Source organism: Falco biarmicus, chromosome 5 (assembly GCF_023638135.1).
Source record: "Falco biarmicus isolate bFalBia1 chromosome 5, bFalBia1.pri, whole genome shotgun sequence".
NCBI lineage: Eukaryota > Metazoa > Chordata > Aves > Falconiformes > Falconidae > Falco > Falco biarmicus.
Genome location: NC_079292.1, coordinates 59,618,157 through 59,640,511, shown reverse-complemented (window position 1 = coordinate 59,640,511; position 22,355 = coordinate 59,618,157). Strand labels below are relative to the sequence as shown.

Sequence of the window (22,355 nt, the reverse complement as noted above, 5' to 3'; positions counted from 1 at the left end):
TTTAAAAAACGCACGTTGGAAAACAGTAGGCTTTATTTGCTGTCTGGCAGCACCCCTGTTCCAAGTTGAACAAAGCAGCAGACCCCGTACTCAGGTGAAAACACAAATAAAGATCGCTTTTCTGATGCTCTACACAAAAGAGAAATCACTTGCTTTCTAAAAACAAGACTGGGCACAGCGCAAGAGCCGGGAACCTCTCCGGGCAGTGTTACATAAGGCACCGCCAAACTTCACCTCTGCTACAGGGGCTGCAAGTAGCTACCTCCCCCCCCCCCCCCCCCCCCCCGCGGTGAGCAGGGATTAACGATCTAAGTAACACAATTCTCAGACAGGCGGTGATAGCAGATGCCTTCCCACAGGAGAGCTTCCCGGGCAGGCTGGAGGGGGGGGAACCCCCCCCCTCCCCGTCAGTGTTCCCGCGAAACTCCAGGCTCGCCCCGAGCCGGCGGGCAGGTCCCGCTCGGGCCGGCTGCCCCCCGCGCCGGGCGGGCCCAGGGCTCACGCCCCGCGGCGCGATGCCTCCCACCCGCACGGCAGCACCCACCGGCCTCCGGCTCCCCCGGACTCCTCCGCGCGGCCGGCGGCACTTGGCGGGACGCGGCCCCGTCCCCCGCCGCCTCACGGACGGGCCCCGCGCGGGGCGGGAACGCAGCCGGCCCCAGGCAGGGGCGTGCGGCGCCGGGGCAGCGAGCGCCCGTGCGGGCTCACGAGGGGAGCGGAGCGGAGCGCAGCCAGGCGGGGCAGCCTCCCCCGGCGGGGAGACGTGCCCCTTCGCGCCAGGGCAGCGACACGCGTGCCTCCGCCCGAGCACTTCAACTCCGGATCTGATGGCGATTAAAATCCAGGCGACGAACCCGCCGCCCAGCCCTGCCGGACCCGGGCCCCCTCCCCCGCGCTGCTGGAAGGGAGACACTCACCGATTGTTTCTCTCCCTCCTCTGCCCCGCGCCTCTAAAAGCGGCAGCGACCCGGCGAGGCACTTACCTCCCCCGGGGGGCTCCCGGGACGGGCGCTCAGCGCCCGCCTTTCCGCGCGGGCAAGCGGTCCTTCCCGCTCCTCCGCTCCCGGCGGGCAGCTCCAGCTCGGTCCCCGTAGCCCGGCGCTCCGGAGGTGTCAGCCGGCAGGTCCCAGCCGGGGCGGCACCGGCGACTCCACTCTCCGGGGGACGAAGAGCTGCTTACGGTGGGAGGAAGAGGGCGGCGGGGAGGTCCCCGCTCTTCCCGGGATGCGCCGCCAAGGTGGCTGCCGCCTCCTCCTCCGCCCAGCTCTCTCCTCGGGGTCTGCCCGCTCCGGGCTTCGCGCTGTCCTGAGGTGCAGCCCGGCCCCGTCCGGCCGTCCCGCTCGCCTTCCCCCGCCCCTCTCCCCGGCGGCGAGCCGCGCGGCGCACAGGCCCCGCCGGCGGCCAGCAGGACCCGGGGGCGGCGGGGGATTCCGGCCCGGCCTCCTGTCCGCCTCCCTCTCCCCGGGGCCTGGTGCACACTCTCCGCGGGGAGAGGAGGCCCTGCCCCGGCCTGGCGGGCGGCAAGCAGCCCCGGGAAGGTCACCGGCACCGCGGAGCCGAGCACAGAGAGGCTCCCTCCGGCACGGCCGCCGCTACCGCTGCCGGCCTGGCCTCAGCGGCCGCTGGGTGCCGCGCTCCTCCTGAGCTCGCTCTGTACCGGTGCCCGGCGGCCGCCTCCGAGCCTGAGTGCCAGGCTGCCCCCTTCCCCTTCCTTCCTTGCTTCCTTCCTTCCTTGCCTCCCGCCCCTTCCCCGCTGCCAGCCTTCCCCCGCCGGGTCCCTCCGGCGCCCGGTGCCAGGCTGCCCCCTGCGGGTCTCGGGGCCGAGGCTGCCCGGCGCTGCGCCCAGCGGGCCGAGGCGGAGGCGGGCGCCAGGGCGGCCGCCGCTGCCGTTCCGCGGGTGCCGGGAGCGAGGTGCCCGCCACCTCTCTGCCCCGGGCTCAGCGGCAGCTGCAGTGACTGTGTGTCTGTGTCATGTCTGTGCATGGGCGGGCGGAGGCGCGGGCCGAGGCGGAGCCAAGCCCGCTGACACGCCGCCCAGCGACAGGCGCCGAGCGCCCAACCAGCAGCGGCCGTCACCGCGGCCCGCCCGCCCGCGCAGCGCGGCGCCCCGGGCCGCTACACCTGGGCCCGGGCGGAGGGGGCAGCGAGCCCGTCCGGCGGGAGCGGGCTGTGCCGGGAGGGCCGGCTCTGCGGTCGGCGGCCGCCCCCCCGCTCCACGGCGGTCCCGAGCGCCGCACCTGAGGCGCCGTCCCGCGCTGTGGTAAGTGAGGGGGCGGGAGGGGCCGGGCCCGCCTGAGGCGGGGGTGCCCGTCGGGGTGCGAGGAGCCCGCAGCCCTCGGACGTGGGCGCTCGGCGGTGGGAGACCCAACTTTGTGCCACCGGTGACGCGTCAGAAATGGGCACCGGCCGCAGCTTTTCCAGCCTAAACGAACGACTCGGTGATTCTCTTAAATGCAGCGGAGCGTGTCCCTCTGTTGTTTCCCTGCGTGCTGGTAGCTGCTGAAAGTGCAGTAATAAATGCGCTTTTTTCTTTTTCCTTTTTTTTTTTTTTCCCCGTGGGCACAGAACGAACATGAACGCTTTTTTTTTGTTTGTTTGTTTGTTTTTTTATTCATCGTCTTCTTTCGCTTCATTAGCAGTGTAAAATGGATCGTTGCGATACATTGGCACCCTGAGAGGACCGCGTGATAAATGGCGTGTGTGGGTGGAGGGGGCGCCCCGGGCCCGGGGGGGAGTGCGGGGAGGGCAGGAATTAGAGGGGAGCAAATGCTCGTCCAGTCCCACTCCAAGCGGCATTGATCCGTTCTTGGGATGGGAGAGGGAGGAAGGCATACACGTGCTTCGAGTAACAATGTAAATAATCAGAAGTAGAAATAACAGGAGTGGTAATCAGCACTTCATGCTTCTTCTTCCAAAACTATAGGGGAGTAGTTCAAGAGAAAAATGTTGTTCTGTAAAAGGTACCACAGATGCTAATATCTCTTTTTACACCAATTGCTTAAATGCTGTAACTTACTCAGAAGCTGCTTTGTTGGTTGTGGGCAGAAATTACGTTTTGCAGGATGCTATACCAAAATATTGTGAACTCTGGAACAGATTGTTCATGGCAAGGTAGTATTTGCCAGGCTCGGTGAAGGCAGTGGTCCTTCGAGCTTAGTGCTCTGCTGCCAGCCGCGCCCACTTGCTGGTGCTTCAGTCAAAAGGGTTATCAGGTGAACTGAAGGAAATCGTGAAGTTGAACATGCCAGTGATAGCTGCATTACTAACTGCAAATTTGAACATATTATGACAACCAGGAAAGCATTTTTTTTTTTTTGGGGGGGGGGGGAAGACCCTCTGCATATCTGTGAAAAAATTTAATTCTATTATGAATGATTTTCTGGGGAAGCTACAGTAACATGAAGATCGGTCTCTATTGTGCTAGTTATTTTCATGAGCAAATCGAAGTCGGAAATGAGCTATACTGAAGTGACTTAGTATATTCATTCTGAGTGAAGCTAAAGGATCAGCCTTCATGTAATAATGTTTTCTTGCACTTGTTGAAGGATTGTAACTGCTTTGGTGACAGTCAGAATGAATGAACTGCTGGGGATGTATGGAGGAGGAAAAAAGATTGTGTATACAGCTTCATTATTAATAAAACCAGATTGTCTACTGCCTGTTACTGGAATTATCAGCAGTTCCACATTTTTTAGTCTCATGCTATGTCTTAAAAACTAGTAAACTGTCTGATCCTACAAAATATTGAACTATTTCTGCAGGTTCCTAATGTTCTTATCTGCTGTTAGAGCACTGACAAAAATTTTTAGGTTTTAAAAGCAGCATGGGTTATTGGGATTATCTAATATACCACTGTACATGACAAATGATGAAATTTCATACTGATACAAAATGTCTTACTTAAAATTGCTCTGCATCTATCAGGTTGGTGACCTACTCACAAAATGGACAACAGTTGTCCAAACCCAGAGCAGCATTTGTCAGAGGCTTTAGCCAAGGATGATTACCAACTAGGTTACAAAAACTAACAGGGACAGGAGGAATGACAACCTATGAACATAGTTTTTCAGAAACTGTGTTTTTAAGCAAGTAATCTTTTCATATTCATCATGAAATAGCTCCATCAGTCTTTGTCCTTGGAAAAAAGTGGCAATTGCTTTGGACATAGGCTAAACAAACAATGCAGAAGGATCCTTATGCCAAAGACAGGTAGAAGAAATTACATGCAAATATTTGCACTTCAGGTTTCATTCAGCCAGAAGGAAGATTTCTCCAGAAGCCACACGGGTTCTGGAGTGAGATGTTTATTTACACTTTAAAAAAACCCTAAAAATCAAAACCTATAGTAATGCCAAGTATATAGTTTAAAAAATGTAGATACAGTTATATAAAGTTGAAAACCTCAAAGCTTTAACAGTCCTATTACTAAAAAAAATGTAAACCAGACCTGTTTTTTTATTAGGAATATGTCAGTTTTGAGGTAGTGTTACATGATCAAGTTGTACTGATGTAATATTATCATACAAGTATTTGGTCTTGTTTTTTCCTTATTGGAACAAGAGATAAAGGTGTAAGAGCACACAACTTCAAACAGGTTATGTACATTCACAACACCAGAAGATCAGTAAGTAAAATAGGATTGTCTGTTTAGAAGACCCCCAAGCACAGATTATCTGGGTTTTGATGAAAAGAACAAAATTATTTCCAACATAACCATTCTACAAGTAAGGGAGATACAAGGCCCACAACTATTCAGACTTATAGAAGTGCATGAAGTTAATCTCCCATTTAACACCAGTGAAGTCCTTTTTTACATTCTTACAGTTGCTTCATTGTTCTGACTGAATTCAACCACTATGAGGTCTTTTGAGGAAAAAGACAGTGCTTTGTTCAGGAGATGACTGAAAAGTGCTTTACTACTGTAATAGAGCATTATGTGCCAGCTGCAAAAGAAGCTAAAACATTATTGAATTCCAGGAAGGTGTTCTGTCCCCATTCCTCCACATGCACTCCTGTGCTTAATCACCATTTTAAATAGTAGTGAGGCTGATGCTTCTGTGTCACACCCAACACATGGGATATACATGAGCAAAGCTGAATTCTCCATGACCTGCTTTTGTGTGGAGTTGATGAAATAGCTACTTTTCATAAAATCAACCATTCAAGGTGTTCTCATGGGGAACAGAAATTCAAATCTAATTTAGCCGGCTGGCTGGATTGTGTTAACTGATCCACTTCAACACAGAAAGTTGTGAGTCTTTGTTTATAAATTGCCACTCTTAACTTCTAGATGCTAGATTGCACAACTGTTATCAGAGCTTGAAGAGCAAGACCAAAAGTCTGGAGCGAGTCCTAACCCTTGAGATTCTTGTTATCATCTGCCACTGTAGTACATGCAGGACTACTGCAGAACAGGCTGCCTAACAGCATTTGTAGTAGGAAAAGGCTTTCAGAAAAGAAGTAAGTGAAATTTAATGTGCTCCAGAAAAATAAGTTCCCAGTTCTTGAGTGTAAAATGGAAGCTCTGTTACATATGCTGTCCACAATGGGCGGTAAATTAAAATGTAATGGCAATTTTCCTGTGCATGTAACAGAAAAAAGAAAAATCAACAAAACCCAAGAAAGTCAGAGGACAATCCAGATATTAGGAACTGGGGAAAAAATAAAGACTGAATGCCTTTAAATAACTAGAAAGCATTTTGAAAGCCCAAAACTTTCAGAATGCAAAGGAAATTGAGTTGTTAAAACATAAATTATTTCTCTTTTATACCGAAATAGATTTCAGACAATAAACTGATTCTTCTGCATTAACTTATTTTGATTTTCGTTTAGGTTTCTCCCAGAATTCAGTCGTACTTCTGGACACAAAAAGGTAAACATCCATACTACAGTATTAATATTATGCCCTATATCAAAGAAAACTTGAAGGGTATTTTCATTTATTTTTTTTACTTTATATCTCTTGACAGAACTTTTTGTGGATTTTTTTCATTGCTGCCAATAATTACTTTCCATTTGTTATGACTCAGTCATTTAGAGAATAGTTGGGGGTTTTTTTGTTGGTTGGTTGGTTGGTCAGTCTTTTTTAAGGAATAGTGCTTTTAAAACCATAAAAACTAGTGAAGATATGCAGAATAAATATGGTGCAACTTTAACTTTGTCAAGCTAATCTGATTGCAGGTTGATAGTACTTCTTTAAGTTTGGACCTACCATGGTTAAGTCAATCCTGTATTTCTATTTATAGTAATAGTTGATTACTATTTTGCTAATATCACATGTATAACTCAGAAAAGACTTTGTTTCGTACGCCACATGAAGTCAATGCCAATGTTTCCAGAGCTCTCAGTATGGCAATCCTAAAAAAGAAACAAGTGCTGTGTTTGAAGTTTCTTTTTTTTTTTTTAAAAAGGAGTCTTCACACCTATGCTGTTTGCAGTGAAATTATGGATAATGTACAGTAGTATATCTATTCTGTATTAACATGTATCAATCTCTTTACAGAATCTTCTGGCAAAGAAAAGCAACATTGGACAAACTTTTAAGTAATTTTAAACCTTACTATCTATGAAGGTGAAATTGACCCAGGTATTTTTAAGACCAAATGAAGGTATGTTGAAGTCAGTGAGGCAACTGCACTTATTTCCTTTATGTCCCAATCTGTATTCTGGAAAAATGTATGTACACATATGTACATATACACACACACTTTTATGAAGCTCTTTTTTTTAGTAATTGTTTCTATTTGACTGCTTCACCTCACTCCCAAAGAAACAGTGGATATAGTGTCTCTCTCTTGTTACTCTGTTTCTTTTGTTACAATTCTCCATTTGCTGCCATGCAGCATGAGCACTAAATAAGACTGTGAAAAGCCTTAAATGAATTATAGACCTGTATAATTAATATCTGCTATGCTTTCTAGAAGTATTAAAGCACAAGATGTTATCGCTTCTCTTAGCCTTACACATTTAAATTTTAATTCATCTAAGGACAACTTTCACTGGTGAAAAAGAGGATACACTACCTGGTCAAAACAAGACCTTTTCTTTCCAATTAGAAGCACCTGTCTTATACAGGGAAGGTTTAATTGTTTTCAGAATAGCTTCATTAACTTCTGAAAGTGTTACCAATACAGGCCTCCCTGGAGCCAGGATGCTAATTAGAAGGAAAACTGGCCTTACAGTAGTTGAAGAATTGTGTCTTCTTTAAGAGAGTGGGAAGGCTCATTCAGTAATTGACAGCATTGCTGCCAGAAAGTAGGAATAACTGCCTGTTATGTGAACTGGGAGAATACCTGTGACAAATGAGTTATTTCCACAGTCAAATAGCCTCATCAGGCAACCAACAATAGTAAGCCTAACAATGATGAAGTAAACACTGTTAAGATGTCCATCAAATCCCATGCGATCCAGGCAATGTCCTTTATGGCCAGCATCATCTGTCACCTCCGATGTCCCTAACTCTGAGGGTTAGGCATGTTTGGAAGGTGCCACGTGAAAGCTTGGATTGCTTCCTTAGGCAGCCAGAGTGTCAGTAGTAACCCGTCTGGCTTTCATCACATTTTTGCTGATTTTATATTAAAGCTGTTGTTAAGTCTGACCAAGAAAATATATACAGGACTAAGAGTAAATATGAAATGTAAACAAAAACAGAGAGATGAATCATAAAAACATAGATCCTTTTACAAGTTCACAGTATCAAGACTTGTTAATATAATTTTAAGTTTTGTATCAATGGTCAGGCCTTTAGAATCTGTATTTAAAAATACCTGAATTAAAAAATAGGCACTGTGGGGAAGGAAAGTACCCCAAACTTACTTGTAAGAATCACTACCTGATGAGTGAGTAGGAATATTTTTGGTCAAAAATAAATTACTGTAATCATCAGTCAGATCCTTGAACTTCCATATTTTTTCCCAATGAGGTCTGTTCTTTTAAGCATATCCTAAAGGATTTCTCCAGAAAGCAGAAATGCATTATAGCTGCTACTGTCCAATGAAGGGAGGGTAAAATAAAATCCAGATCCCATCTAATGACTCAGGCTTATTTGCTTTTTGGTCATCACAACAATAAGACTGCCCAATATGAATATTTTCTGGCAGTTTAAAAATTTTGACAGAAGAAAGTCCACTTTCGTGTCCTTGTCAGACAAAAGCACAATGGAAATATATGTACATGCTTCTCAATGTAAACAGGGACCACAGTGTGAACAGCCAAGCATGTAAACACGAACTCATTTAGTGACCACAAGTGGTTGTGTATCTCAGAAGCATACTGTGAGTAAACTAAATTGTGCCTTTGCCAGGGCTGAGATGTGACTGTGAGCTGCACCCAGAAATCTGGCCAAGACTGTCAATGCTAAAGAAAGTTTCTGTGTTCTTGCTGGCATTTGAGAAGTTGTGAGCTATGATCTGGACTTGCTATGTTGGCAAAAGAGTAGGAAAGGTCACCCTATCTCAGCTGTGAAACTGTCAGTAACAAAAAGATAATCTTCCTCGGTCTGTCTCAACGGCAGTTACAGGGAAGTTGATGCTAAGGTCAAGCAACAAGGCAAGACCAATACTAGTGCCAATGAACCTGTCAACATGAAACACCTCTTTTTCAGAGAAGTACTTTAACGCTTCAATATTCTGTGATTTAGACTATCTTGACCCAGTAGCGTTTTTTTCCATTGATTCTTAGGTGAAACTAAAGCTGTCAGACATACTAGAGGCCAAGCAGACAAGGCCGTACCCAGAAAAAGGACAGTCCTTCAAGTCTGAAGGTGACACTGAAGTAATCCAGCAACAAATACAAAAAACCTCAACCAATACAATAGATTCTTTACATTCTGTGTGGGTACTTGCATTTCTGAGCTTGGCAGCCACGCCATTGCTGGCATGGCTACTTATTCTAAAATTGCAGTCTGTATCAGATTGTGTAACTGAGGAAAGGAATAAGCTTTTGCTATCATGAATGACATCAGAATTCAGTTCCTGCAGCACCTAAAGGAAATGACCAGACCAAGCACAGTTTCCAATGAAATCAGCATGCGTGTAAGTCAGGTAAAAGAATTTCATCTATGGAGAGGGAAAAATATTTTAAACATCACTTGTCCAACCAACATAAAAGATCTCAGTGCTGGAATCGGAAATTATACTGACATGGTGCCCTTTGCCCATGCTGACAATATTTTCAAGTGTGCTGTCTTACTGTTTTCTATGCCAGCTTGATATTACAGTAGTTCCAATGAGAGGGAAAAGCTGTAGAGATTTTTCCAGTACCAGGCTTGATGCCAATGGTTATTTGAAACTTTTTCCCACCTTCTTCTACTCAGCATAACCAATCAGAAAATAGATGCAGCCAACCAAGTGATCAGCAGCAGGAGGTACTGTATTTCCTTACCTTCTCCCAGACCAAGGTGAAAAAGATACCACTTCTTGAGAATGGGCTTCATGCCAAATAGTGGTAGCTTTGCTATGGCAATTAATAGGCTGTAATATAGGAGTTGTACCCTGTCTTTATCAGTTAGCTCATTGAAAGGGAGGACTAACTGCAAGTCGTCTTTCTGCAGCATAATCTATGATAAGTTTGAGAGGTAGGCCACATATTACTGGGTCATCAGCAATTGGAGCCTCAAAATCCTCTCAGAATTCTCCTGGGGAACAATGCTACCAATGTGTAAGCATTAAAAAAAAAAAAAAAAAAAAAAAGGATTTTACTTATGTAAGCCTTTAAAAATTCATATATGCTTAGTAGAGAATTGATAAAAGGGAAGAGCTGCAGCCTTCGAGAATGTACACCCATAAAGTGAGCTCAGACCTCTTCTTCTTCCTTGACTAGTCTAACACAGCAACTGAGAAAGCTCACTCTCCTTTGAATTGTTACCAAGCTTTGCGTATGCTGATCCCTGACAGCAGTTGTGGGTTTTTTTAAATTTTCTTCTTCTTCTTTTCTATCCACCACTGCAGGAGCAAAACTGAGTTTTTTCTAAGCTGGTTACCTCTCTACTCAAGCCCAAGTAGCGATGGATACTGTGAAATTAACAATGGTGAGTTTATTTCTTCCACAGGAGACAGAAAGAGAACAAAAGAGGTTTGATAGGGGGTTGGAATACAAGGTGGATACCCGGATTGTCTGTATGAAGAAATCAGAGGTTGCTAAGAGAGATGAGGATACTAAAGAGTGCCCTGAAGTCTGCACCTGACCTTTTTGCACATCAAATAAAATCATTCTGTGATCATGTAACTTGGAATTGTATCATAATCTGAAAAGAAGGGGTATCAGATTCTGTTTGCATGAGAATTTAGTTGTCATTTTCTAACTTTGTGTACTTGAATTTGCAACCACAGTGATGTTCTGTTAATGTAGTTTTTGTGTGTAAGGCTGGATATTACAGAAGAAGAATGGAGAAGATGAAGTCTTAATGAATTTTTTGTTGTTTCAAGCTCGTACTGATTGCACTGCTCACAAGTGCCTATATGAACAGGAAGCTTTTTTCCCTGGTTTCTTTCCAGTGATGACATTTATAGAAAAACCTAATAGGCACAAATAGTGTCAGACACCTAGATGTCTTTTATGCCTTTGAAGGTCTCAGAATGTTATGACACCCCAAACCATTTATATCTAGATTCTGCCATCAGATTTAGGGGTTGCTCCCTGACATAATACTCCTAACAGGTATTCTTGCTTCTGAGCATTTTTGAAGAAACTGGGACTAATGAATTACGGTTTTTTGAAGAATATTTTGACAGCATCAGTATAACATGGCATGAACAGGAAGAAAATCCTATCCACCAGTATACATATGGTAAAAACTTGGATGCAAGTGACACCTGCATGACAAATTGGGTGCTAGAAGACACAGTTATCATTGCTTGATTTCTATCTGTGTGCCCCATTATCTCAGTAGATCAATTGTTTTATATACTAGTAATCAGGTACACACAGTGATTCTTTCGTTAATCTCTCTCGCTACTGTTGAGCAGATTTAAACTCAGAAGAACAAAAGTTGTGGCCTGCCCTTCCTGCAGTAACTTGCAGCAGAATGTCCACGTAACTAACTTCAGGTGACAAAATGTCAAATCCAGCAGAGGCACAAGCAGAGCATACTCTCTTAAGACATTAGAAAGCTGATTTGAAAGAGGAATTACCCCAGCTGAATTAAAATTATGTTCCAATCAGTTTTCTAGACCAGTGTTCCTTCTGCTAGGAAAGGAGGTAGCTTTTTAGAAAACACTAATTTTCACTTTCCTTTGCTGCAAAGAATAGCCTCAGAAGAAGGACATACTTGAAGCCAATTGTCACAAAATGTTTGGGGTTGGCCAGAGAGCTTGCGACTTCACAAATATGCCTCAGATATGCAGTGCAATGGAATTTCAGCATAGTGTACATCTCTAATATGCTTAACATGCTACTTTAAAGGCATTCTTTGAAGAAAATTTCAGTACACCAAGTCTCCAGCCTGTCCACATGGTAGTTGTGCCATTCTGCACCAAGTCCAGTGAGAAAGTGACACTTTCTACCCTAGAATCTTAACATTGGGCTGATTAACATCCCTTAAATGACAGGATTACACAAAAAGGTCAGTAGCCCCACAACTCTGAGCTTGCCAATTTTGATGCAAACATATAGATACCTTTTCTTTTTTGATACCTTCTTCCCCCCTTACTTTTGTAAACAAAAGTTTAAAATCCAAAAGGGAATGTTTGCAGACCCTAGGGCATCAGCCTTTCTCTGGAGACTGAAGATGGTTATCTCAAAACAATGTGTCAGTTTCTTAGCTGGCTGCTAAATCGAGGAATCTGAAAGCAATATGCATGCTTCCATTAGGTGTGTGTAATTTCACCAGGGACAGAAAGATATGGATGAAGTGGGAAGAGTAAATACAGGAGGATGAGTAGTTAATAGAACTTACTAAGAAATACAATACTAAAAATATCCTGTCCCCACCAGTTTAAATTCACACCTACTCCTCTCACGAAAAGAGAAAAAAGAAGTTTCCATCTTCAGTTTTCAAAATTTCATCTGTCTTCTTGGTACTAAGCACCAAATCTTCAGCTGGCAGATGTCATCAGACAGTGCTGAAACTTTACCATATTTCTGAAGGATCCATTCTTCAACACCAGGTTGCCAACTTGACTGTCAAAATCCCAAATGACTCTCAGTGCTACTTGAGGGCAAACAATCGCCGCAGTTGCCTGGGGACCTTGCACAATGTTGTCAGCCTGACAAAGCTAAGCTGGGCAGAAGAGCAAACCCTTCTGCAGATGGGTAGAGTGTGTGCTTCATTCCTTAGCCTCTTCCTGTAGCTACTACGGATGTTAACAGCTCTGCCTGCAGTACTGCTGCTCAAACCTATTGCTTTCCTGAGACCTGGACATTAGTTCCTGATGAACCACATCAGCAGTACACTGGGTCTTTAAACCTGTCAAAGCAAACCACACACCACACTGCAGCGTGGACTGGGAGGGTGCAGTGAGTAAAGAGGAAGGAACCAAAGAGTCGCATCAGGCACTTATAAAGTTTAGGTGAAATGAACACATCAGTACAGCAGGCTGGAATGCAACTGGAGGAAATGCGGGCACAAATGTCTTTTTGACTAGTTAATGAGAAAAATTACATAGCTTCTAATTGGCATGCATGTTACAAACTACGCCCCAAACAAATGGAAATTAGATAGGTTTCTGAACATGCTGTGTAACGTGAGTCCAAATGAACAGGACTCAGAGGGAGAGGAAATTACAAGTGAATTTTAGCAGTCACTGCAAATTATCTCAAGTAGGTTCTTTTTATTTACATGGTTTTGTGATGTCAAGCTGCAGGAGCTCAGAAATTTTCCAGAGCTACTTGCAAGTGCTATGACTTAGTGGAGGTCTGAGGCAATTTGGGGCAAGACTGAAGATCCCATCTCTAGCCTCAGTGAATTACCAAAGATTATGGCTGCTGAGACCACAACTCTGAAAAAGCTATACAGACATGCAAAATACTGCATGTTGCCAGTTTTCCTGGAGAAATCAAGGCAACTTTCGTAGGAATATGTAAGCCTTTTCAGCAGACTACCCCCAGGTGTGGACCAGGTAAACTGTGGTTCAGCAGGCTGCTTTGTCTATGCCAGGGCTGTGGAAAACCAGGCTGACTGCTGTGACTGCAGCTGTCACCACCCGGAGAACAGGCAGGATGCCTGGTGAGATGTCCACTGCTGGGTTTCAGAGGCCTCTCCAGCAGTGCTGTGTCCAAAAACATGGCACCCACCCTCTCAGAGTTGCTGGAGGTGGACACTGTCCGCATGGTCTATAACCTGCCTCCCTCCAGTTCCTTTCCCACAGGAATAGCAGCCCCATCCATGGTCCCTCTGCTTTGAGACAGAAACATCACATTTTGCATATGTTGTAAGAAGGGTTCAGATGGCTGTGCTTTGCAGGACGGGGGCTTACATGTATACCAGAAATGCCCTCTGATTTAATTATAAAAATCGGTGTGTCCTGTTCACCTCTTCTGTAGGTTTTATCAAACAAGCAAACAAAAAAGGCAGCTTCTGAAGAGATTTGGAATGGTGGAATGTGACCCAATCTGGGACAAAACGCAAACAGAAGGCGAGTGAAAATAAAATGTGCATGAACCATTTGTCATTATTAGAGACTGTTGGGTAGGTTTGCTACATATACGTGTACACTTAAATGCTTTTTAAAAAAAAAAAAATTCTAGAAAAAGCTTGCTACATTTTTCTCTATCAAGAAATACTACCTAAAGGTATTACTCTTAGTAGTTCTGGGTAAGAGAGAAGTAATTTCATACAGTGCTATTCACATTCCATACAACTAAACTCACCACCTTTCTAAAAGCAACAGTCAAAACAACCCTCCCTCCCAGGCAGAGACATCCATAAATTCTTTAAAACCTTATCTCGTGTTCACATACACACAAAATAAGGGTCTGATTGTGTTCTGAACTGTGAGACTTGGTGAATGAGTGATGCAGAATCCCCTCCTAGAATTGCAGGGTCTCCACTAAAAATGCTTGTATGTCTCATCAAGTACTGAATCTCTCCACTAATTTTGGCAGGAATTTGCTCTGTTCCCCTACACTTACCAGTCCCTTTATTTGAAAAAAAAAATTAAATAATCTGACTTAATTATCACGTAAGTAATTGTTTCAGAGAGAACCAAAAGATGCAGGAGTAAAGAAGAACTAGTTAGGTGTAATCTACTGCTGGTGTTATGAAAACATTGCTTTGGGAAATAAGTAGTAATCTGTATGTGATACAGAACTAGTTTTTGTTTGACACGTGTTCTCTTCAAAGGAGAAAAAAGAAATCAACCTAACCTGCACTTCTGCAGTTAAAAGAACCTCTTTTCTAAAATTGTGATCTATTCAGTTCATGTTTTCAGATTCACTTGATTTATTAAAACAGTAATTCATGGGTGCAATTGGAAACATCTGGGCAATGGGAGGGAATAAAAGGTAGCCAGAATAAGGAACAGGAGTGCAGGCAAAGCACTGAAGCACTTTGCTGCTTATTTCTTGGTTTTGGGGTTTGTTTCCCCCTTTATGGCTTGTGTTGCTGGGATTTACAGTCTAAAAGCTTTAACTCATTGTTAGTGCTGGTTCTCATCTGGGAATATATACCTTTAAATGCTCATATATTCAGTATGCACTAAAAATCAGCAACCTTTTTGTACACTGCTATTCTATAAAAAGTGTAGGGAATGCCCATAAGAGTATCTTTTCCTTTAGCTAAAAGACACAGCCTGATTAGAACATTACATGATCTTAATACGCTTTTGGTATCCTTGGTATCTAAGGACTTGACTCCTAAGATGATGGTGGTAATGGCATGCTGGAAAGCATGAGATTGCCAGTCTGATGACTTTTTCATGGGTTGTCTAGAACTGATGGGTAATGCTAGACAAGAAGGCACACATGGAGGGAAAGGACTGCTGCCAACAGTAAAAGAGTCACTGTTGCTCCTTCCTCTATAGCTATGACAAGAAGCCAATGTTCCAGCCATAAGTAGGCAGAGGTTGGTGGGGGATTAGGAACACTGACAGATAACTGGCCTCCAGAGGAGGTTTGGAGTGTCTAAGCAAGAAGATGGTCTTTGAAGACAAGTCCCCAAAAGTGAGTATATAAAAATAATCATTAACGCATGGGGGGGGGGGGGGGGGGGGGGGGGAATGGGAGTGGGGGTTGAGAAGGGTAAGGCAGGGAGATGAAATTGCAGCATGGTGAAAGAAAAGGTGGAGGTGGACAATGGAGCCAGAGACCTATGCAAAAATAAATGCAAAGGATGAAGGAAAAAGCGACTACTCTTTCAGAAAACTGAAGGAAGTAATTAAAATGATATTTGGGAGAAAATTGTAGAGAAGAACCTGGGAAGACTAAAAATACCTCAATCACAGCCCACAGGATTTCCCCATGCACTGGCTAACTCAACAAATCTCATCCAATTTGTGGAACATTCAAAATACCTTTAGTTACTTTTGTAATCTCCTCCCTGGAAATAGAGTACACATTCTATACTACTAAAGATGTGTCTCACAAGTGGAAGTAGTGATTAATTTGACAAGTAATTAACTATTGACCCCAACTGTCTCATCAGTAACCAACTTGAATAGAGAGACCAGTGAATGTGATGACAGGCAGTGGAACATTAATGAGTAAAATAATGATAATCCTATAGAGGTTAAATAGAAATGACAAAACAGCTATGTTGGCTCTTGCCCACTCTGAGCTTGTGCACTAAAGAGGGTAGTCAGTTAGTCGCCAAATGTTACACACCAAAGCAAAAGTTAAGACAAAAAGGCTGAGCCTATCCCTGATCTGATCTCTTATAAAAAAGAGCGTTTTGTGAATATCCACTCTGAGTATAAATGACGTGAGAATTTAAGCAAGAATTGATATATTTGATTTATAAGTACAGTGTAGAGAACAATCCCTAATCTTTCAAGAATTCTTTGCATCTTTTCAAGGACTCCTGCTCCTTTTTGCTACCCAATATGGATCATGCTGAAAGTAAATTCCTCTACTGAATGTCAGCATCTCCAATAATGCATTAGCATCTTATCCAAGCAGATTGTTCCAAGAGATTTTAAAATGGTTGGTACATTTTATATGCAGCAAAAGTCTCTAGAGGTGTCTGTTTATCTTTGTCTGCTGTTAATTTGGCAAGGACAGAAGCACTAGGCTTCATCACAGACTAAAACTGTGTCAAGACAGGATGAACTTATGATGAACATGAACCACTGAGACTAATAATATGTAATCGTGGCAAATGTTTCTCCCACATGGGCACTCACAATTCTTCACACCACAGACACTGAGAATATTTGCAGCTGCTTTTGTCCCTCCCTGTAAACTGATGAAGCCCCCACCAAAATGCAAATGAAAATGCTGCCTTTGTCATAGCACCAAGGTCTCATCCTTTCTGCTTCCAGCTTTATTAACAGAAAGATTGTTCGGAAAAAAACCCAACCACGTCAACAACCAAAACACCGAAGCAAAGGAACTCAGAGCAAGAACTTAGGCTTAGCTGTTGCTGGAGCTTTCCTTCTCTGAGAACTTTCTCCCAAATATTCAAAATCTAACAGTCCGCATCTGCCTCCAGCAGGCAGCAGGAGACTCTGGCAGGTTCCAGTCTCCTATGAGTCTGGGGCAACAAGAGGTTCCTGCTCATTTGTCAAGTCCAATTTGAAGTTCAGCTGAAGACTTTTGTGTTATGAGGGTTTCACAGCCCCTTTCTGCAGAATGCAATGCAGATGAAACATTTTAATTAGCAAAAGGATATTGGAGAATTTGCAATGCAAAATTAGACCTGATGATAAAATTGCAGAGGGAGCATTTTTAAGAGAGAAATAAATGTCACGTTGGGCTTAGAGTCCTCAGAGACAGAAAGTAAGAAGTGGAACTGTGACTTCAAGGGTCTTTGGAAAATGGCAACTTAATCCTTGAAGAATGCAGCAACAAACCAGCTGGTAGGGAGGGGTGATGCCAGATGCTGCAACGTCTGCATTGAGGTAGGAGAGGAGCAGATGAAGTAAAGGAAATGTTGTTCCAGAATAATAGACAGCTAGAGGAATATTACTTCAGGAAATAAAAGTATATGAAAAAAAAAAAATACAGTGGTCCAGCATACTGGAAACTGAAGGTTAATGCAGAGCTCTATTGTCTCCTAAAGACAGAGACAATTTAATCTTAATGAGAATTTTATTATTGTTGCCCATCTCTGTGACACAGGAGGTTCATGTCTCTGGGATCTCAGAGACCAAGTTACAGCCAGCCAGCCATTGCCCCAGAGAGTGACAGAGGAGAAAGTCTTGTAGTGCTGGTGACAGGATTTCCATGGAGGATGCAGAGGGGAAAGAAAAAATAAAAAAAGATGCTTTGAAGATGCTGTACACAATCATTTAAGTTTCAAGCTGGAACTGATGTAAATCTCACACTGAGAATGAAGGATGACAGAGTTGCTGTGGGACCAGCAGCCAGCAATGGACCACCTCATGAAGACAGTTTTTCACTTACACATTAACTTCACCATATGTAGTTTTCAGTCCTGTTGATGATGCATCCTTATGTTTCTAGCAGCTGCCTATGCACAGTATGTATTATGGTAGAGGAATAATGAATCAGAGAATGCTTTCTCATGAGACCAAGCTAAGCAAGATGCCTGTCTGGTGGTAGCCAGCTTCTTTACTAATGAAAAATTCAAACCATTACACTTCCTTCATTCTAGGACTGGCTCCAACACTCAGCCTCTGCCCTACAGAAGAGCTGACAGTTAGACCAATTTTAAAGCATTCAAATCTCCTAGGCTGGACTGCATCTTTCCCAAAAGAAGCAGAACTGAGCTTAAAAACCAAAACAATATACCCTAAACCCACTAGTTTTGTCACTAGACAGGTACCTAATAAAGGAGTGTTTTAAACCACTTTTCCCTGACATCCCTTTCACCTGTGACTCTTGACTTCAAAATCAGCTCACAGGAGCGCTATAATCACAGAAGCAACAATATCAAGCCCTGACCCCCCTTTCTGGCAAACGCAGCCGGAGGGACAGCTGAGAACATGCTTTGTTGGGGTAGAAGCAGCAATACAGAAAGCATTCATTTCCTTAGCAACTAGGACAACCTCTTCTTTAATTAGCACATCATGATCTGAACTTTGCTAATAAAACCTGCCCACACTGCATGCTAACCATGGGTTAGGTAATCTTGCGCTTGCCAACATACAGCAGCCTACCACGCTTCTGCATCCTGACATTCTCCACGCTAGCACTCTGTTCTCAGGTCCCACATCTGCAGGCATGCTGTGGGTGGTGGTAATGAATGATGCATCCTTGCCGTTTCTCACTCTGGACTCATGATCCCGTATCCCATCACACATTTCTCAGGGTTGGCAAGCACAGGGTGCTGTGGAGCAGCTTCTGTGTGTGTTCTCTTGGGATTTGGGAGGTTACTATCTGTGCCAAAGGAATTCGTTTCCTGGAATTATCTTAGCAGGTACAGTAGAAGAATAAGAGAGCTACCTCACTGCCCAAGCAGCCCCCCTTGGTCTGTCCTCCCTGATTACTACTCTGTGCCACCCTCTTCTGGGGCTTCTTCCCCAGCAGCGTCACTGAGGACTAATAGACTTGGGTAGGAAATCACTAAGATGCAGTGGCACCAACAATTACAGGATACACTCTTCTAGAAGATACATCATATGGGTTTGTAGTGCAATTGTGCTCTGTTTCTGCCCCAATATTAAAAGGAGGGGGGGGATAATTAAATAAAAACCTGATCAAGAAAAACTAAGTATCTGGATAAGGACAAGTTTTGAGAAAAAATAAAAATTAAGGTTTACAAAACCATTGTCATAGCTCAAACTACAGCTCGTACCGAGCCATTGAAATTTCTATCAGCATAGCAATAGCAGTGCCAAGTTTAGAGCAGACAGTAAAACTGGCCTGAGATACCACGTGCTGAAGTATTTATTCTGGGCTGAGTTCTGCCCTGCCATGGGTGTTAAAGAGGTAGAGTCCAAAGCTAGCATAGGTATGCCTGTGTGAAATCCTGCCACTCATGCTCTGAGACAACAGGTCTCACTAAGTGGGAGAAATCGTCCATTCATAAGAGAATAAAACTAAATATTTTTTTCCTAAATGCATTATTTAACTAAAATAAGATTTTAGGCAGCAAACTTTTCCCTTTCCTGTTTTAATGAATTAACCCAGGAATTAGGGAAAGAGCACAAGATCATATGCTGTGCTTAGAGAGCCTGCTCAGCAGAACAGTGGATGAGGCTGTGACTACTTGTGCGATCACCTTCGGTAAGTGTCATACATATGTCAAAGTATGTGTCAGGAGGTTTCTTAATGACAAGATTTACATGTTACAAATGTCGAAGGAGATTGTTTCACAACAAAGCAGAGATGACTTCTTTAGATATTCGGTTTGGGTTGTGGTTTTGGGTGTGGGTTGTTTTGGTTTTTTTTTAATGCATGTTGAATAACATGAACTGAAAGAGAAAGCTGCTGCTAACCTACAAGAAGAGAGATTCCTATTCAAGATACCAGATACTCCTTGTAAATGTACTCTCTGAAAACCAAGAAACTGCACCTCAAGATCAGTAAATTCTCTGAGTACACGTGCATACCTTACAATATCTGCATACATACAATATCGAGCCTATGTTCTCAAAATGTGTTTAATACTTGCAATACTAGCAACAAGGTGCTTTTCTTCTGTGCTTGAAAATGTCAGATGTCTGACAGATCATTGCCCCAACAGAATCAGAGATTCAGAGGAGTGATGTGCTGTGATCAAAGACACATGCCGTGCTTCTGAAAAGGAATTCAGGAAATGCAACTTCAGCTGGTATAAAGAACTGTCACCTCTTTGCTCTGGTTATGTGTATCCCTAAATTAGCCATTAGATAATTCTGCCATTTCACTGAACTTCGGCACATTCTGCGCTGAAGGTATTTGTTCTGCCTTGTCCAGGAGGAAAGGCTTTAATGGTAGTTATGGAAATAGAAGAGAGAATAAAGCTCCCATCCAAATCTTAAGTTTTGTGTATTTTCTTGTCTGACTGTAAAAGTGATATTCCCAAAGGTGTGGAGTCTGGGATATTTTAAAAGTGCTGATGAGCATCATCCTATTGGTAGCTTAATTAAACACTAGATTTACCCATTACGAGAGACAGTTTGTTCCACTACAAAATCCTTTCCTAGTGTATGGAGGCATAAAAAGGAAGTGTAATATTAACTGCATAAACTATTTCTATAAATATAAATATTTCTATAAATAGAAATAGTGATGTCAACTTCCTCTTGTAAAGTGTTTTGAGATCTACTTGTGAAAAGCGCAGTAGGGGCAGGTAATTTCATTATTACTCTGAAAGTCTGTTGCTCCTCTCTGCACTGGCAGGTGCCTCTCTCAACCAATTAAGATAGAGGATTAAAAGGGTGCTATCAATTTAGAATATTTTTCCTTTAGCTGTAATAGTAATAACACCTTGGAAAGCACACAATAAAATTGCTTTCCAAATGAAATCTGACATTCTTGAGCACTACCATTTATTTTCATGCACTGATCCCTCCACCTGTGGAGAGACCTTGCTGACGGTTCCTGCTGCGCTACTGCCCCAGGATACTGATGATGATACTACATGAAACATCCCCTTGGAAGCCAGCAAGTCTCTTATTGCATCTGTAAGCATCTCTGGCAAGCGGAGCTGCCTCTTTTCTTCCTGTGCAATGGAAGCATGGGGGTACCTCTCTTGCTTATTCCATCCTTTGTTTCATAACAGGACTTAGCCATCGACAGAACACGCTTCCCCAGGTTTCTTTCACATCCTGAATGTGACAGTCACCTCCAGTTGAGCGTCTGTGGAAAGTCTCGCACTCCAGGGCGCTGGCAGGATTAACACACACACAGAAGTTGGGATACTTGGTATATAATGAGAGTCCTGGCTGCTGTGATGTAGAGCTTTGGAGATCTCTTGTAACCTTTTATGGGATTTTAGAATGATGTTGTTGACTAAGACATGGGAATGTGGGGTCCTGTCAATTAAAATCTGGAATTTCTGCATTATTTTGCCTTCCAGTATTTTTGCCTCTGGAACAGGAGGGCCTTCCCACGTGGTGATGACTGGTGGGAGAGAGAGTAGAAGAAAGGCAGCAGATATTTGCTGTGAAGTTTTGCTTCCCACTATTTCTGTTGTGGAGAGAGAGCCAGGAGAGTGTTTTCAGAGCTCTCCTTATTCTCCAAGTCTATCTTGTCCTTTCAGAAGAATCTTAAAGGTGTTAGCACCCCAGGCCTGAGGAATTTTGGGTCACTAATGCCCAGGTTAGGGTGCTCGAGGAGAGTCAGGAGATAATTTCATATGTTTGTTTGCCAGAGGACACATCTTTGAGAGGAAAAAAAGCCCAAAACAAGTAAGTGTTTTGGTTTATAAATATTTTTTAAACTGTTAACTCAGGCATGTGAGCTCCTGTCAGCAATTTGCTTTTGCACATAAATATTGAATGGGCTAAACCTGGTAACTTACTGAGTTTCCTGAACAGTGTGCAGATTATATGTGTGTTAAAGCTCTCTCTCACTGGGAGTTTACACAGGTTTTCCTTTAGCTCGAACAGTTGGAGCCTGACTTGCTGGAGAAAGAGTGCTGTGCATTCAATTCTGTTTTGCCATTATCATAAAATGCTCTGTAGTGACAATGTATAAAGTGAAAAACGGGTGAGCAATGCTAAAAAAACCACCATACCGGTGCTATAATTTGTTGACTTGTTTAAAACTCATCCCTGAAACGGATTCCTTTGAGTGATTGACTAACTGTACAATGGCCACAACTCTTGCCAGAAGCCTCTTGTTTGCTGAAGTGTTAGCTGAAGTCCCCAAAACCTTGTTTTACATTCATCCACAGCACAGCGTGAGCAGGAGACCCTCTGTCTCCCATAGCCAGGACACACACGTTTGGCCAGTCAAGGGGGCTGTCAGGGTCAGCATTCTTAATTGCTTTATAACTGGATTCTGTGTTGGGCCACTTTGTGTGCATTTATCAGCAAAGTCCAGGTCAAGACCTGTCAAACAAAGCTTTCCCAAAAGTGCCACAGCCCTTTCCACACTCCTTCAAACTTTGGAGGACCAACATTTTTCTTCATGGCATTTGTGGACAAGGGTAACATTTACTTCAGATGAAATGTATTTCTGTAAGACTGACGGAGGGCCCCTATGGTCTTGCTTGCCTGTGGGAGCAGGGCAAATGGAAATGCTAAGGGCAAGTCTCTCTCAGACCTGCAGTCTTGTTTCTTTTTGATCCAGTGTGTGTTTCTTTTTTGTTCTTCCCTTAAGCAATTAATTGAATTCCTGCAGCAGAGGAAGGCTTGTTGACTTACGGAGTA

General features: G+C 43.7%; 2 protein-coding genes across 3 annotated transcripts in view; one reads left to right on the top strand and one right to left on the bottom strand.

Moving 5' to 3' along the window:
- The window catches only part of LARGE1 (LARGE xylosyl- and glucuronyltransferase 1), a 287,256-nt gene extending 285,303 nt beyond the window's left edge, over nucleotides 1-1,953 (bottom strand). For both annotated transcript variants that reach the window (XR_008822038.1, XM_056340051.1), the window contains exon 1: nucleotides 984-1,953. The gene's annotated coding sequence lies outside the window, so the exon portion shown is untranslated. The remainder of the gene's footprint in view (nucleotides 1-983) is intronic.
- Nucleotides 516-20,018, top strand: LOC130150151 (basic proline-rich protein-like). Its single transcript, XM_056340803.1, has 7 exons — nucleotides 516-662; nucleotides 1,095-2,260; nucleotides 5,833-5,872; nucleotides 6,503-6,608; nucleotides 9,948-10,027; nucleotides 13,480-15,096; nucleotides 19,742-20,018. Exons 1-4 carry the CDS (start codon nucleotides 516-518, stop codon nucleotides 6,545-6,547), a joined length of 1,398 nt encoding a protein of 465 aa, XP_056196778.1. The 3' UTR covers nucleotides 6,548-6,608; nucleotides 9,948-10,027; nucleotides 13,480-15,096; nucleotides 19,742-20,018.
- The last annotated feature ends 2,337 nt before the right edge of the window (nucleotides 20,019-22,355 follow it).